The 17161-nt window shown below is 42.3% G+C and overlaps 3 protein-coding genes across 7 annotated transcripts; all 3 read left to right on the forward strand.

The window, feature by feature from the left end:
* The first annotated feature begins 2454 nt into the window (after window positions 1-2454).
* Window positions 2455-4974, forward strand: LOC121804801 (probable polyol transporter 4). The gene is made up of 2 exons (XM_042204478.1): window positions 2455-2889; window positions 3379-4974. Exons 1-2 carry the CDS (start codon window positions 2655-2657, stop codon window positions 4740-4742), a joined length of 1599 nt encoding a protein of 532 aa, XP_042060412.1. The 5' UTR covers window positions 2455-2654; the 3' UTR covers window positions 4743-4974.
* Window positions 4975-5632: 658 nt separating this feature from the next.
* On the forward strand, window positions 5633-6364 carry LOC121803724 (G-type lectin S-receptor-like serine/threonine-protein kinase At4g27290). Its single transcript, XM_042203350.1, has one exon. The coding sequence runs from the start codon at window positions 5633-5635 to the stop codon at window positions 6362-6364; it is 732 nt and encodes a 243-aa protein (XP_042059284.1).
* Window positions 6365-6505: 141 nt separating this feature from the next.
* On the forward strand, window positions 6506-8500 carry LOC121804534 (G-type lectin S-receptor-like serine/threonine-protein kinase SD1-1). 5 transcript variants are annotated; one of them, XM_042204115.1, is made up of 6 exons: window positions 6506-6875; window positions 6960-7091; window positions 7166-7284; window positions 7360-7570; window positions 7649-8119; window positions 8202-8500. In XM_042204115.1, exons 1-5 carry the CDS (start codon window positions 6509-6511, stop codon window positions 8116-8118), a joined length of 1299 nt encoding a protein of 432 aa, XP_042060049.1. In that variant the 5' UTR covers window positions 6506-6508; the 3' UTR covers window position 8119; window positions 8202-8500. The 5 variants fall into 5 exon arrangements, with proteins under 5 accessions (XP_042060049.1, XP_042060050.1, XP_042060051.1 ...); XM_042204116.1 differs by having other exon boundaries at window positions 7649-7885; window positions 7979-8500; XM_042204117.1 differs by having other exon boundaries at window positions 7649-7885; window positions 8006-8500.
* Window positions 8501-17161: the final 8661 nt, after the last annotated feature.

A 17161-nucleotide genomic window follows, 5' to 3' on the forward strand; every position in this document is an offset into this window, starting at 1 on the left:
ATCAAATTATCTCTCACTCATACTTCTCTCAAAAATTACTTTCGGCGCCGTTTCCGCATGTCAAAACGCTTGTTTTTGCGTATTAACACATTGTCCGTTTGTGTTGAATACTTCCAATCACGTACAGATGCAATCGGTCGGCAAAGTCTCTCGGCGTTGCAGAAGTGTACTTGTGCCATCCGACAACTTGCTACCGGACAAACGGCTGATATGTTTGACAAGTATTTGCATGTGGGGGAGTCAACTGGAATCCTATGCCTCAAAATTTTTTGCACCGGCGTTCGTTCTACTTTCGGTGAGGAATTCCTTCGGGCACCCACCACCGAAGATTGTCAACGGTTGCTTCATCTTCATGAAACAGTCCACGGATTTCCTGGTATGCTTGCCAGCATTGACTGCATGCATTGGAGGTGGAAGAATTGCCCGAATGCTTGGAAGGGGCAACACTTAAGCGGCCACCAAGGCGGCGTCCCAACGCTCATCTTTGAAGCGGTCACCGACTACCGCCTATGGATTTGACATGCATATTTCGGCTCGGCCGGATCCAACAACGACTTGAACGTGCTTTATTCTTCACCCCTCTTCAATGATCTTTTGAATGGTTTAGCACCGGTGATCGACTTCACTGTGAACGGAAATTCATACCAGATGAGGTACTATCTCGCCTATGGTATCTACCCAATGTGGCCGACTTTCGTGAAGACGCTCAACATGCTGCAAGACCCGAAACGGGTGTTCTTTATGCACAGTGTCAAGAGGTTGCTCGGAAAAATGTCGAAAGAGCTTTTGGGGTCCTTCAAGCCCGATTCAACATTGTCAAGACCCTGTCCCGGCTGTGGTACACAAAGAATTGCTGACATCATGTACACGTGTATTATCTTGCACAACATGATTATAGCTGACGAAGGACCAAGGACGACTAACTTTTCCGACGAGGATGAAGCCAGAAGCTCAACCGCAAGGTCTCCCCCACGCCGGGTGTGCATACGACGGTGCGCGAGAGGATCGAAAAAATATTGACAATGCGCGAGACCAAAACCCACATTAAGCTACAACAAGACCTAATCAAACACATTTGGGCGAAATTCGGCCACGAGTAATGAGTTTTTTTAATTTTATGAATTTAATTGTGTAGTTTTTAATTTTTAGGATTTTAATTATGTAATTTTTAATTTTTTAGTAATTTGTAATAGTATTTCAGGTATTTTTAATGCATTTTAATATTGTGAAAGTATTTTTAGTAATTGAAATATTTAAATTGAATAATATAATGGTGAGACCCTTGAGCATGCTCTTGTAGAAGAGCATGGATGTGGGTGTTGTGCTCTTGCGGAAGAGCAGGGAGTAAAAAAGAATAAAAGTGAGCCCGAGCTTACATCATGCTGTTTGGCAAGAGCATGAATGGGATGAGATTCTAGGTGAGAGTGGCATTTGAATTAGATGTGAAGCTTTTGAGGGGAAAAATACACAAAGGGAGATGATGATGAGAATTACCGAGATGGAGATGAGAGTGGTTCCGATTATTCAAATTACTCTAGTGTGACTACAATTGCAGCAAGACTGATTCTTTGAGTCCCACCTGGCCTCAAAGTTACAAGTAAAAGAAATTATCATACATTTTGCAATGACTAAATTTACAATTCACTTTTTTATGAGTGTCATATTTAGGTTGATATTGTATGGAACTGATTGGTGCACCATCAGAACATTTGTAAACAAATTATTCTTATTACATAACTGATATAGAAAGTTAAGCACGGATATTGACTTAAATGAAGTTACTTGATTTGCACCTAATTTGCATATGCATGAATGTCCATTTGCCACAACTAATTGGTAAATAGGAGTATAACTCATGATGTACTTTTTCCCATTCTTTTTTGTCAATTCTTGTTTAGTCTCTTTCTCTAGTTATTTTTTTTATAAACAATAGAATTTATCCTGATTTTAAGCATCAGTATAAATCAACGTACCACAAATATTTTAGCACATTTTAATACTCCATAAAAGATCAAAAGAAGTCTAGAAGACCAACCGACTCAATTTTAGGCCGAGTTAACATATTTTATATAAAATGGTCAAAAATAGTCTAAAAGAATGAATCTACGGAATCAATTTCAGGTTGAGTTTGACTACATAATATTGGCTCTAGAAGTTTGTTTTGAGGTATGGATTTAGGGCCGACCTAGCCCGGATTTTAATTTTATGCAATGGTTCGAACCGGATTGAAATGTAGAATTGTGAATATGAATAAATTCATTTCTGTTTGTTAAAGATATGAGTAACCTATATAGCACAAGGGAATAACGCAGTAAAAGAAAATTACCCTGCGTGTAAACAGACACTTCTATCTATTGCTTGGAAAGGTCCATCAAACCTTAGACAAGTAAAAAGTCAAGAACGTGTGATGGCATTTACAAACCTTAATAAAATACATAATCAAGAATTAAAAATTTTGGATTTTTGACATGAACCAAAAAGAAACTCCCACTTGTAAATTATAAGGCTTCATCACTCCCGATTTCAGATCTGGGAACCAAGTATAACTCCCAATTCCTCTCCCCCAACACCTTTCACCGGTCTGCAGTTTCAAGAATATAGCTGAAATTCTTGAAAAAGATCCGTTTTTTCGGTTGGAATCGGCAGTTCTGGAGATGGGCTTGCCTAAAATCCAAGAAAATGGGAATATGGAGGTGGGTTTGTCGTTGGGAGCCAACAACGAGTATAGAAGAATGGATGGTGATTCTGAGTTGAGAAACGGTGATGATTTTGGTGAGGATTATGATGCTGCACAGCATCACCGACAGATGGAGAGAAGTAAAACTACTAGGAAATATGTGTTTGCTTGCTCTGTTTTTGCCTCTCTCAACAGCGTGCTTCTTGGTTATGGTGAGAGAAATCTTGATTCTTGATCCCACATTTGTTATTTGTTAGCTGTTTTTGCCTCTTTCTCTTCAACAAGGATGATTTTTGCAGTTTCCACTTATCTCTTATGGGTCAAAGTCAAAATTTGATCTTGATATATTGATTCACGATCCCACAATTTTTTTTGGTATCAACAATTCTTTACTTATCTTTCTTCAAATGGATGATTCTTGCAGGTTCCTGTGATGGGTCAAAATCAAAATTTGATCTTGATTTATTGATTCTTGATCCCACATTTTGTTTCATATGGTCAAAGTCAGTTTTTATGTTCTTGATTTCTGATTCTTGGTTTGATTTTTGTAGGTTGATGTTGTCTGAGTGTTAATAATGTGTTGTTATGAATGTGGATTTCTAACATTTGTGTGTCTAAAATTATGATGATAGTGTAAGAAAGCTGTTGTTTGATAGATTTCATAGCTAAAAACTGAGATTAATTAAGCTTTTGGTTTCCAGATGTGGGAGTAATGAGCGGAGCAATCCTATTCATTCAAGAAGATTTGAAGATAACAGAGGTGCAGCAGGAGGTTCTCATCGGAATCCTAAGCGTCATGTCCCTTTTAGGCAGCCTAGGCGGTGGCCGGACCTCCGATGCCATTGGCAGGAAATGGACAATGGGACTGGCCGCCATCGTCTTCCAGCTCGGTGCAGTCGTGATGACCATCGCCCCGACGTTCCGAGTTCTGATGATTGGGAGGATCTTGAGCGGCATTGGGATCGGATTCGGGGTCATGATTGCGCCTGTCTACATCGCGGAGATATCCCCAACTGTCGCACGAGGCTCGCTCACCTCGTTCCCGGAGATCTTCATCAACTTAGGTATCCTCCTCGGATATGTCTCCAACTACGTGTTTTCCGGGCTTCCTGCTCATTCGAACTGGAGAGTGATGCTTGCTGTTGGGATTCTCCCATCAATCTTCATTGCGTTCGCGTTGTGCATCATCCCTGAGTCGCCTAGATGGCTCGTGCTGCAGAATCGGGTGGATGAAGCGCGGTCCGTGCTTCTGAAGACGAATGAGCACGAAGCAGAGGTCGAAGAGAGGCTTGCCGAGATCCAGCTAGCTGCTGGACACGGGAGCAGCGGTGGGGGCCCCGAGCAGAAGGCCGTGTGGCGAGAGCTGCTCAGCCCGTCCCCTGCTCTTGCGAGGATGCTCATTGCAGGTTTCGGGATCCAGTCGTTCCAGCAGATCACCGGCATTGACGCCACTGTCTATTACAGTCCAAAGATCTTTCAGGCTGCCGGGATCAGGGATAAGTCGAAGCTCCTCGCTGCGACCGTTGCAGTCGGAGTGACAAAGACTGCTTTCATACTCATAGCTATTGTGCTGATCGATAGGGTAGGGAGAAAGCCTCTGCTCTACGTGAGCACCATTGGCATGACCGTGTGTTTGTTTAGCGTCGGGGTAACGCTGTCGTTTTTCGGAGAAGGGTCATTCGCGGTGGCGCTGGCTATCCTAGGTGTCTGCGGCAACGTGGCCTTCTTCTCCGTCGGGATAGGCCCTGTTTGCTGGGTCCTCACGTCGGAGATCTTCCCGCTTCGAGTCCGTGCGCAGGCTTCGGCCCTCGGGGCAGTTGGGAACCGGCTCTGCAGCGGCTTCGTTGCCATGTCATTCCTCTCCGTGGCACACGCCATCACGTTTGGGGGGACGTTCTTCCTCTTCTCTGCGATATCTGCGGTCTCTGTGGCGTTCGTGTACAAGTGCATACCAGAGACGAAGGGGAAGTCGCTGGAGCAGATCGAGCTGCTGTTCGAGGACCGGTACGAGCTGCAGGAGAGCGAGGTTCAGCTCGGAGACGCTGAGCGTCTGGTGCAGAAGTAGTTATCTGCGTTTGCTGAATACGAATGTTTTAAGACCCGCCAACACCGATCACGAGAGATTGTTTAAGCATTCAGGTTGAAGGAATCAGCTGGTTTTGTAGGGAAATGGGTGGTGGTAGTAGTAATTTTGCAGGTAACAGAGAGAAGCCTATTTGTATAGTTCATTCTTTGCATAATGTACAAGTATTACAATTTTTGTTTGTTACCGCAATTAATAATCCTCTTATCATTTATCCTCGTTTCTATGGATTCTTTCCTAGTGCACACGACACGACTCAGCAACAAATTCAAACTCAAATCTAATCTACGTGAAAAATGAATTAGAAACTATTTTGGTGCTTGTTGAATTTTATACCGAATAAAGTTTGAATTAGATCCTTCATTAAAATGTACTACTAATACATGATTGTGCTATTTTCCTGCTATATGTTTCTTCACACGAGGTAATCTCAGCCAATAAAGAAAAAGAAAACAGGCTACATTTTGAGACATCCGAAAGTAATAAAAGAACTAATTTTGTGGAATAGAAGGCATACAAATGTATCCTACTATTAAAAATTACTGTAAATAACCAAATATTAATCGATAAACTTATTTTGACTTTTCTTCGAGCCGATGCCATTGCAAGATAACGTCCATTTCTTTGGATTCCCAATTTTAGATGCAATTTAAAAATTTATTGATATTTATTTTTGTAGGGACACGATGCATGAGTTCACTCTTTATGCACCATTACTTTTATTCGGACGAAGACATTTCGAAAGTTCCATCTTTAGTGTCTGCTTTTCTATCTAATCCCAGATTTTTGCCGTTATATGTCAAGACCGACGATTTATTATCGCATCAGGAAAATCAACGGTGATTACTATTGTACCTCGATGCAACTAAGGAATGTCCAACTTCCTCTTAGCCATTGCTTTTTGTGGACTGGTCTGCTTCTCAGCCGGAAAAGATGCACTTCTGGCCAACAGGACGTTATCGGACAGGCAGACTTTGACCTCACCGAACCATGATTTCGAGCTCGGCTTCTTCTCTCCCGGCTCGTCCAAGAACAGGTTCGTGGGGATTTGGTACAAGAGGAAACCGGAAGTTGTCGTTTGGGTTGCAAACTGGAACAATCCAATCATAGATTCACAAGGCGTGGTGTTACGAATAGCAAGATATGGAGCATTAGTAATAAGTAGAGATGGAAGCATACTTTGGTCCTCCAATTCGTCAAGAGTGGCTGCGTCAAATCTGATCTTATGGCTCCTGGACACCGGAAACCTCGTTCTCGCAGTAGACCCAACGGAGGAAAACTACATATGGCAGAGTTTTGATTACCCGAGGGACACAAGGTTGCCGGGGATGTTCATGGTGCACAGCCCAGCAGGGAAGGATAAGTATTTGACTTCGTGGACGAGCTCCGACGATCCTTCACCTGGAGATTTCACCTGCAGGATAGAAAACAAAGGGTTACCTCAGATGGTGATTAGAAGGGGGAATGTGAAAATATACCGGAGCGGACGGGGTTTACATCAACGTCCCGACCTTCTACAACACCGTTTTCAAGGGCAAGATTGTCACAGACAAGAGCAGAATATATCGATCCTTGTAACAGCTCGATTCTTACAAGGCTCGTGATAGATCAACCGGCTTCATTCGTCGTTACACAATGGATGAGAGGAAAGATAAATGGAATCTAGTCTACACGATACCAAAAGATCCTTGCGACAACTACACCAAATGCGGTCCTAACGGCATGTGCATAATAGAGAGGGTGCCGATATGCGGGTGCTTGGATGGCTTCAAACCCAAGTTCCAGACAAACTGGGACTTTACTGGTCCGACGGATGCACTAGGATTAGGCCGTTGAGTTGCATGAATGGAGATGGTTTTCTAGAGCTCAAGGGGGTGAAATATCTGGATATACTACAGTTTTATTTAAACACGAGCATGAGCATGAGCATGAGCATCGGGCAGTGCAGAGATGTGTGCTTAAGAAAATGCAACTGCACAGCATATGCACAGCCATACATAGATAACGGAGGCAGAGGCTGCTTGATGTGGTTCGGGGATCTTATCGACATTAGAGTGCTTCCGGGTGCAGATAAAAATCAGAATATCTACATTCGCCTGCCGGTTTCTGAACTAGGTAACTCCATTTTGTCCCGAACAATTCAAGAATTTGTCTTAGCCTACATATCCCGATTCATAACTTCCATTTCCCCCTCTATAGAATCAATCCGTAAGTCAGACAACAAGAAGAGGAGGCATGCAAAGTTAATAGCAGTATCGGTTGCTGTGGGAATTCTGATATCTATCTTAACCTGTGGAGCTATAGTTATAGTGAGACGACAGAGGAGAAGAGGTAAAAGCATAACATTCACACCAGCATTCTTAATAGTCAAAGGCACTGAATTCGTCTTTTATCAAAAACTGTAGGAAGAAAAAATGAGGATTTAGAGTTACCTCTATTCAGTTTCGCGACAATAGCTGCTGCAACAGACAACTTCTCCGAGGAAAGCAGGATCGAAGGAGGAGGTTTTGGCCCTGTTCACAAGGTAAAGATTCATGCTAGATTTCTAAAAACGTTTCCATAATACGTTCTGAATGCAATTATAATATGCAATAAGCAGGGAAAATTATCAGCGGGCGAAGAAATAGCAGTCAAGAGGCTGTCGGGAACGTCAAGACAAGGTCTCGAAGAGTTCAAGAACGAGGTTATTCTGTTTGCTAAACTACAGCATACCAACCTAGTCAGACTTTTGGGATGTTGCATTAAAGAAGAAGAAAGGATGCTGATCTACGAGTACCTGCAGAATAGAAGCCTCGATTATCTCCTTTTCGGTATGGCCCAAGAATTGTATTCATTTTCTATCTCTGTTCAAAGAAACTGAAGTAAACTCATGGTGATATCTTGTCCAGATCATAGCAGGAAAACAGAGCTCACGTGGCCTAATCGGTACAACATTATTCTGGGAATCGCGCGCGGACTAGTCTATCTCCACCGCGATTCCAGATTAAAGATAATCCACAGAGATCTCAAAACGAGCAATGTTTTACTGGACGAAAATCTGAATGCGAAGATTTCAGATTTTGGCCTAGCAAGGACTTTAGAAGCGACCAGTTTATGGCCAGAACTAGAAGAGTTGTCGGGACATAGTAAGCTCTCTTATCATTCTATTCATGAAATCACGAAATCAATTATCTCATTTCCCAACACGACAACTTTGTTTAGTGGCTACATGGCACCAGAATATGCAATTGACGGGATATTTTCAGTGAAGTCGGACGTCTATAGCTTTGGAGTCATGATACTGGAGATAGTTGGGGGGAAAATGAACAGAGGATTTAACCATCACGACCATGATCATATTCTTTTGGGACATTTATGAGGAAAACGATAAGAAATCATTCTCTTGCCATAAATAACATATAAATCTTTTTTTTAAATTACACGCGAATAGCATTTTTGCAGGCATGGTTGCTGTGGAAAGATTGCAAAGTGCTAGAATTGATGGATGAAAGTTTGATTGATACCTTTGTTGAACCTCAAGTGAAGCGATGCATACAAGTGGGCTTACTTTGTGTCCAGAAGCTCGCAGAAGACAGACCAGCCATAATGTTAGGAGTGAAAGGCGGGAGGGAGGAATTGAGCACGAGTTATGCTCTTCACTTCGAAACAATATGTTGTAAATGTAGTAATGAGAGGAACGATCACTTTGAATTGATGGAATAGTAAAAGAGTAACACTCCTCCTCAGAGGCCTATGACCAAGTCGTCCAATACAAAATGATCTATCCAAGATGATCTCTCTATTAGGAGACTCTCTCTATATATAGGCAATTCTAGTGCTAAAATAAAGGAAACCGAATAACAAATATTTGAAAAGCAGCTTCCTCCTTTCTCTCTGCCGGCCCAACCATCTTTCTCTCTCCCCCTCCTCCAATCCGTATCAACTGCCTCACCCTCAAAACAGCTTTGCCCTCAAGGCAGTGGTCTAAATCTGGACCCTAAGTACTTCGTTTGGTGGAGGTTCAAACTCATACTTTTGGGTAGTAGCCAGAGCATTGAACCATAGAAGATGGCCAACTATATGAAGGAATAACATCATGGCCTGATGGGAGAATGGAGCATCAACTGCTGCATATGGGGGGTCCGGAAGGGAAACTATCGACTGCATAGACTGGTGGGCAGCAGCCAGAACTAAACCACGCAAAGGCCGAAGCTGAATATTGGAGCTGGAGGACAACCGTGGTGTTGACACCATGGTTGTTGTAGGCGGACCAGAAGAAACCAAGAGTTTGGAATGGTCCACAGCAGCCGCAGGATCACAATGTTGCAACAGAGGCAAGACGGAAGGTTGAAACTGTGGCATAATAGTGCACGAGGACAGCAGCGGTGCTGTCATTGGTGCTAGTGTAGGTGGAGTTGCTGGTGTAGGTGGAGTTGCTGGTGTCGGTGGACTGGGAGGAGATGGTGGAGGCACCAAAACTGGAGGTGGAATGGGTTGTTGTACTGTTAATGGTGTGCACATTTGTTGTATAGGTAGGGGCTGTTGGATGGCGTGTAGAGTATTCTCCTTGGCTGTTGTAGGCGGACTAGAGGACAACATCGGAGCTGTCACCTTTGCTAGTGTAGGTGGACGGGGAGGAGATGGTACTGCGGCAAATGCTTCATATACATTCAACGCCCCATTGCCGCCAAAGCGTTTCATCAACTCCCTTGCAAACCGAGCCCACGTCAGATCCAGAACTCGCTGTCGCAACAACTGGTACCAAGGGAGGGCAACGCCTGCCAAAGCCACCATTGCGACGCCCACCTGGGCCTCGGAGGCGGTTCCCGAGATCAAGAAGTATTGCTCCACCCGCGCAAGCCAAGCGAGGGCGTCCGAGCCATCGAAGGTGGGCATGGTGAGGCCGAAGTACCACCGGCGGTTGTCGTCTTTGACCCCTGATTCGCTGAGGTGGATCCGTCGTCGGGGTTGGAAGTGTCCTTGAGTTTCAGCGAAGCGAAACCCGCGTGCATCTCCTGAAGCATGGCGGTCAGTTCGGTTCGGACCTCTGTTACCTGGTCATCAGTGCGGCGGAACTGAGCATTCAGTTCCTTCACTGCCGCGTCCAACAAGAGTCTACCCTGCTGCAAATCATACGTGGCCTTCTCCAATTCATCCAGTCGCGTGTCCGCACGAGAGTTCATCCACGTTTACCGCACCAATTGTTAGGAGTGAAAGGCGGGAGGGAGGAATTGAGCACGAGTTATGCTCTTCACTTCGAAACAATATGTAGTAAATGTAGTAATGAGAGGAACGATCACTTTGAATTGATGGAATAGTAAAAGAGTAACACTCCTCCGCAGAGGCTTACGACCAAGTCGTCCAATACAAAATGATCTATCCAAGATGATCTCTCTATTAGGAGACTCTCTCTATATATAGGCAATTCCAGTGCTAAAATAAAGGAAACCGAATAACAAATATTTGAAAAGCATACAAATAGGAATCAGCTCTCTCCCTTAATCTTCTCCACCAGCTTCCTCCTTTCTCTCTGCCGGCCCAACCATCTTTCTCTCTCCCCCTCCTCCAATCCGTATCAAACTGAATAGCAAAACAAGAAAGGGAAATCCTCCGCAGAGGCCTAATCCTCACGAAGGAGGCCTACGAGAAAAACTCGTCCAATAATGATCTCTCCAAGATGATCTCTCTATTAGGAGACTCTCTCTATATATAGGCAATTCTAGTGCTAAAATAAAGGAAACCGAATAACAAATATTTGAAAAGCATAAAAATAGGAATCAGCTCTCTCCCTTAATCTTCTCCACCTGCTTCCTCCTTTCTCTCTGTCGGCCCAACCATCTTTCTCTCTCCCCCTCCTCCAATCCATATCAACTGCCTCACCCTCAAAACAGCCTTGCCCTCAAGGCTGAGGTCTAAATCTGGACCCTAAGTACTTTATCTGGTGGAGGTTCAAACTCATACTTTTGGGTAGTAGCCAGAGCATTGAACCATAGAAGATGGCCAACTATATGAAGGAATAACAGCATGGCCTGATGGGAGAATGGAGCGTCAACTGCTGCATATGGGGGGTCCGGAAGGGAAACTATCGACTGCATAGACTGGTGGGCAGCAGCCAAAACTAAACTACGCAAAGGCTGAAGCTGAATATTGGGGCTGGAGGACAACCGTGGTGTTGAAACCATGGTTGTTGTAGGCGGACCAGAAGAAACCAAGAGTTTGGCATGGTCCGCAGCAGCCGCAGGATCACAATGTTGCAACAGAGGCAAGACGGAAGGTTGAAACTGTGGCATAATAGTGCACGAGGACAGCAGCGGTGCTGTCATTGGTGCTAGTGTAGGTGGAGTTGCTGGTGTAGGAGTAGGTGGACTAAATGGCAGCAATGGGGCTGTCACCGTGGGTAGGATAGCCGCAGTATTATTGTTGGGTGTGGCCGCACCAATTGTTAGGAGTGAAAGGCGGGAGGGAGGAATTGAGCACGAGTTATGCTCTTCACTTCGAAAAAATATGTTGTAAATGTAGTAATGAGAGGAACGATCACTTTGAATTGATGGAATAGTAAAAGAGTAACACTCCTCCGTAGAGGCCTACGACCAAATTGTCCAATACAAAATGATCTATCCAATACAAAATGATCTTACTAAGAATTGTGTTACTCTATATATTAAGGAGGAGTACTATTTATTTGGAACGTTTATTATTATTTTTTATAATATTAACACTTTTAATATTTGCTAGCTTATTTTATTGTTTATTCATTAAACTAGTTAGATAGTCTAGTATCAATTTCTTAAATTTTATTTTTTTAAAATGGCTTAACTAAGACCATCTCCAATCATACACGAAAACTTATTTTTGGTGTAAACAATTTCTCCAACCATACACCAAATCCAAACCTATTTTTGGGTTTTTCAATGGAATAACATCATATTTGGTGTTATTGCAAAATTTTTGTGAGACAAATACCCAAAATTGGTGTAAATGGTTAGAGTAAAACTACTTTTTTGTGTGACACATGGGCGGACCTATGTGTGTTAAGGGAGGGGCTAATGCCCTCAATAAAATTAATTTTTAAGCTTTTTCTTATATAAAATTTTACAATTTATCCAAGTCTAATGTAAATTATTGAGTAAAAGCCCCTATAAATAATCTAAAACGCCCTAAAATATACTTTGAAACAAAATTTAAAAATTTCAGCCCCTGGTGATATTTATTTCAGCGTCCACCCCTGGTGTGACATATACTTAAAAATGAGTTTGATTTTGGCGTAAATGGTTGGAGATAGCCGAATGAAAGTGAAAGATAGAGTAGTCTTTATTTTATTTTAAACTGATAGGTCTAACTATTCTAGATTTTAATAGTTCTACCATTTTTACTAATCATCTTAAATTTATAATTTTATGCTATTTTCAATGCATTTGTCTTTAATCATTTATAGAATATTGGATAAATAATTTAATAAAAAATAAAATTTAGCAGTCGTAATAATGCATTCACAATAAAAAAATCCCACCCGCGCCGGGCAGGGCGGTGTGGGTGTTTCTTGCCACCCATTGCAAGCGAGAAGTTGTGCCGCTCCAATTTTTATTTCATTCCTCATTTACTCTCTATCTTTTCAAATTCATTATTCATTTAATGAACGGCGATTCAATGAGCTTTTCAGCCACTACGATTCACAACAGGAGAAGACAGACTAATTTGTCCAACATAAGGTTGTCACTTGGTAGGCATTGGCGAATTGGGAAGTCGACCCAAATGTTGTTTCGCCAAATCTATTCACGAGGTCGAATGACAGTTCGTTTGAAGCCGGGAAAGGGGCAAAAGAGCCAATGATTGAAGCCGGACCGAGAAAGTATTTCCCAATGAGTCGTTGGTGGGGTTCTTCTGCGTGCTCGGATTTTTAGCATTTTTATTTTTAAGTTTTGTAATTTTTAAATTTTATTTCTATTTAAAAGATGAAAATGGTGATATACTAAGAACATCTTCAAGGGGAGAAGTAAAGCCTTATTACTATAGTATTTAGCTTCTTTTCATGAATAAGAATAACCATTCTTCAAAGGAAGTGATATTTGAGAAGGTATTATATTATTTCCCATTATAAAGAAGTATTTTTTTTATCTCTCTAGTAATGAAGATGTAAAATCTTATAACTAGCATCTTATAGTAATTTTTATGTTAAAAAATAATTTATATTTCTATATATTTTTTCCTTTAGAGTTTGTTATTACTTTTTTGAAACGGTATATTTTTCTTTTTAGAGCATCTCCAAGGAGAGAGGTAAAGTTAGATAACTATCATATCTATCTTTTTTTGCATGAAAAATCATTTTCCAAGGGGTGAGGTATTTAAGAAGGTATTAATTATACTTTTTCCCATTTTGATACCTCTCTATCAATGGAGAGGTAAAGTCTTATAACTACCATATTTGCCTTTATTTCATGAAAAATCATTCTCCAAATGAGAAGGTATTACACTTTATATTTTTAATGCATTTTGAGATATTATTTTATTTTAAAAAATCATTTACCTTTTTATATACCTTCTTCCTTTTGAATGTGTTACTCTTTGAAAATGTACATTTCACTTTTTGAGAAGGTAAAATAGCTCTTCCATTTACCTTTCCTTGTTGAAGATGCTCTTAGAGCACCAGTAATGGGGGCAGATCGCAAGGATCGATCGATCGGCCTCCCTATCGGCTCAGATAGGTTACCATTGTGGGGAGGGAGCCCATCTCTACCCCCCAACGCCTCCGCCCCTGCGCCGAGTGATCGCCCAGCCAATGGCATATCGGCTCCGCATCGGCCTACGATGGGCCTCTATTGTGGGGGCTCAAGCCGATATCCACTTTTTTATTTTATTTTTTAAAATTTAATTCAATTTGTAATCCATCATATATACCCCATTCTCCATCAATTCACATTCATCCTTTTCCAATCTTAATTTCAATTTTATTACTTCTCTCCGAGGTGATATGAACTTCAGCAACAAGGTGCCCGACATGAAGGGGAAGAAGCGTCTGAAGCTGGGCGGACGATGAGTACCTACTCCATAGAGGAGTCGATTGCTCTTACTCATTGTTGGACAGAGATTTCTGAGGACCTGATTGTAGCCAACAATTGCGAGGGCGGTTTCTGGGGGCGTATCATGAAAAGATACGAACAAGTAAAGCCCGCAAGGGCCCTGACACACCTGCCCGACGATCTACCCAAGCATTGGAAATGCCCGGTGTATAAGTGTGCTAAATTTCACGATTCTACGATGGCAATGCGAAGGGGTTCAAGTACTGGGAAATATATCTGCAACTGAAGGATTGCCCCAAATTCATAGGGTTAATGGGTCGTGTCGGGGAGGATGAGCCGGAACCCGAGTGCTTTTGAGGCTGTGTTTTCGTTGTTTTTTATTATGTATTTTATCTTTTTTTTAATGTATGATGTTTTATTTTATTTTTAATGAATTTGTTTTTAGTCGTATATTACGTTGTCTTTAATATACAACAATAATTACAAGTGAAATATATAAAAATAATGATGATATGAAAATAAGACGGGCTCTAAGATAGGTTCTGGGATGGACTTGTAGGAAGATAGGCTTTGAGAGCCTGCTGATGTGATAGGAAACAATGGACTATTAAGAAGGTAAAGGTGTGGGGGCAAGACAAGAGCGCTGGATATTAGATATTGTAATTTGTAAATAATTAGTTTGATGACTTTGATGTACTATCAATTCCGAAATAGGTGACTTCAACGCCACGTTTGGGGTAAATTCCGCGAATGTACATCGTGGGAGATGATATCCGCCATTTGTACCAGGAAAAAAACCATTTCCAATGAAGGGGAAAGACGCGAGCGCCTCTCGCGTGTTTAAAATGAAACACACTCTCTCGCGTGTATAAACAAAGAGATATTTGTTTGTTTAAACACGCATGAGTCTCATGCTTGTTTTCCTTTGATACAGAAATGGCATGAGTCTAAGTCAATTTCCTCAAATTCGTGTGTATTTTTTACTCTTATGTGATCTCGATTTTCATTTGATGTGTAATTCCTCACGGAGAGGAAAAGGGATTAGAGAAAGAAAGGAAAGCTGTATGAACATTGAGAGGGAGAAAGCTTGCGCCAAGATGATTTCTACTGGTTATTATACTTCCAAAAAAATGATGATGATGGGATACGAACTAAACAACTAAACAATAATTGCGAGCCCAATAGCAGTGGCGGCCCATCAGCCCAAAACCCAAGAAAGAGTATCAGTTCGGCACAACCAAAGAGTTCGGTCACAGCCTATAGCTCGGTAAAAGCCGACCAATCGAGCTCAACTCTCAGATCGGCAAAAGCTGATCGGCAAAGTTCAGCAGTTCGGTCTCAGTATTCGACCGAACAAGGAGATAGTGGACCCATGCAGGATCTCCACGACCTCCATTACACCCACGATCTATTTAGTGGTATTAAGCAGTTATCAACCCCCCTACCAGGGCTGCAAACCACGATCTTAGTTCGAATGTATAAATAGAACTTAGATCAGATAGACCAGGGTTAAGCTCTAGATCCTGAATCTTATAGCAAATCAGTATTGTAATCTGTAAGCGAGACCAAGCAATACAAATTTGCCCTCTCTTCTTCCCGTGGACGTAGATTTACCTCAGTAAATCGAAACACGTAATTTTCCGTGTTGTGATCGTTTATTACTTGCATTCATTCCCATCAAAAACGAGAAAACCAAAGGGCACCGGTACAAGACAGATTGGGACCGCGTCTCAATCCTGAGAAACCACCTGCTCAGTTCGTACCATTGAACAAGTCGAGAGCGGAAATTTTCGAACTGCATTCTGATATGTTCGAAAAACCAAAGTCGATGACGAAATCGGCCACGCGCCGAAGTCAGGATAAATATTGCTCCTTCCATCAAGACCACGGTCACGATACCGAGGAGTGCCGAAATTTGGCAGCAGATATTGATGTTCTTGTGAAAGCAGGGACGTTAAAAAAATACCAAAGCAAGCCGCCGAAAAAGAATAAGAAACAGAGAAGTGCGAACTGCGCTCCTCAGAATCCTAAAAGGCAACAGGATCCCGAAGACGATGACGAGCCGCAATATGATGGAGTGATCCAGACTATTGACGCTCTCCCAGCCGGGAAGACTAAATCGTCTCTAAAATCAGAGCGCAGAGGCTTCAATCGAGAGGAGCCAACACATAAAAGGCTGAAGAAGGAGGAAGTAATTACATTTTCAGATGCAGATCCCGTCCCGGCCATTTCTCCTCATCAAGACGCTATTGTCATTCAAGCTGGAGTGGCAAACAAACTGATCCACAGAGTGTTTGTGGATACAGGAGCGTCGGTTAGCATTCTTTTTAAAGAATGTTTTGATAAACTGGAAGTGGATCCAGCTCGGCTCAGTCCGGCCCCACTTCCTCTGAAAAGTTTCGCCCAGGAGGACACCCGCCCGGAAGGTATTATCAGCCTTCCGATTACGGTAGGAAGAGCGCCTACTAGCTCCAGTACGATGATCGAGTTTTTTGTGGTAAAAGCTCGATCCCCGTATAACATTATACTGGGAAGAGACTGGCTCAACACAGTTCGGGCCATTTGCTCTACTTATCACCTCACAATCAAGATCCCCACTAAAGGAGGGATAGCAGTCATCCGAGGTGATCAAAAGAGAGCAAAAGAATGTCTGCAGATTGCGCTTAAAAGTGCCGAACAATCAGATCGGCACCATCAAGCATAGCAATCACAGCAGCCGGAGTCAGAGGCAGGCGAAATGAACGAAGTCACACCGGAGCCGAACTCACGACCAGTTCAGTTATACGAAGACGATCCATCCAGAACGGTCAAGATCGGTTTCGCGGGAACACCTCTACTCCGGGAAAAGACCATCCAGCTCCTCAAAGAGTACAAAGATGTCTTTGCGTGGTCTCCGTTGGACATGACTGGAGTGTCTCCCGAGGTAATTACACATCGGTTAAATATTGATCCTTCAGTCCGGCCTATAAAACAGAAGCAAAGACTCTTTGCGGCAGAAAGAAATCAAGTCATCCATGACGAAGTCCGCCAATTACTGAAAGCGGATGTATTATTTGAAGTAAAATATCCTTCTTGGGTGGCCAATCCTGTGATGATCAAGAAAAAAGAAGGAGGATGGCGGATGTGCATAGATTTTACGGATCTAAATAAGCACTGTCCTAAAGATTGCTACCCCCTTCCCAACATAGATAAAAAAGTAGAAGCTCTGATAGGCTTCGAAATTTTCTGTTTTCTTGATTTGTATAAAGGATACCACCAAGTTTTAATGGATGAGAATGATGCTTCAAAAACGGCTTTCATTACTGACTTCGGTATTTTTGCTTATAAAAAGATGCCATTCGGTTTAAAGAATGCCGGAGCCACATATCAAAGGATGGTAGATAAGCTATTTCGGCACCTGATCGG

Source organism: Salvia splendens, chromosome 5 (genome assembly GCF_004379255.2).
Source record: "Salvia splendens isolate huo1 chromosome 5, SspV2, whole genome shotgun sequence".
NCBI classification, from domain to species: Eukaryota; Viridiplantae; Streptophyta; class Magnoliopsida; order Lamiales; family Lamiaceae; genus Salvia; species Salvia splendens.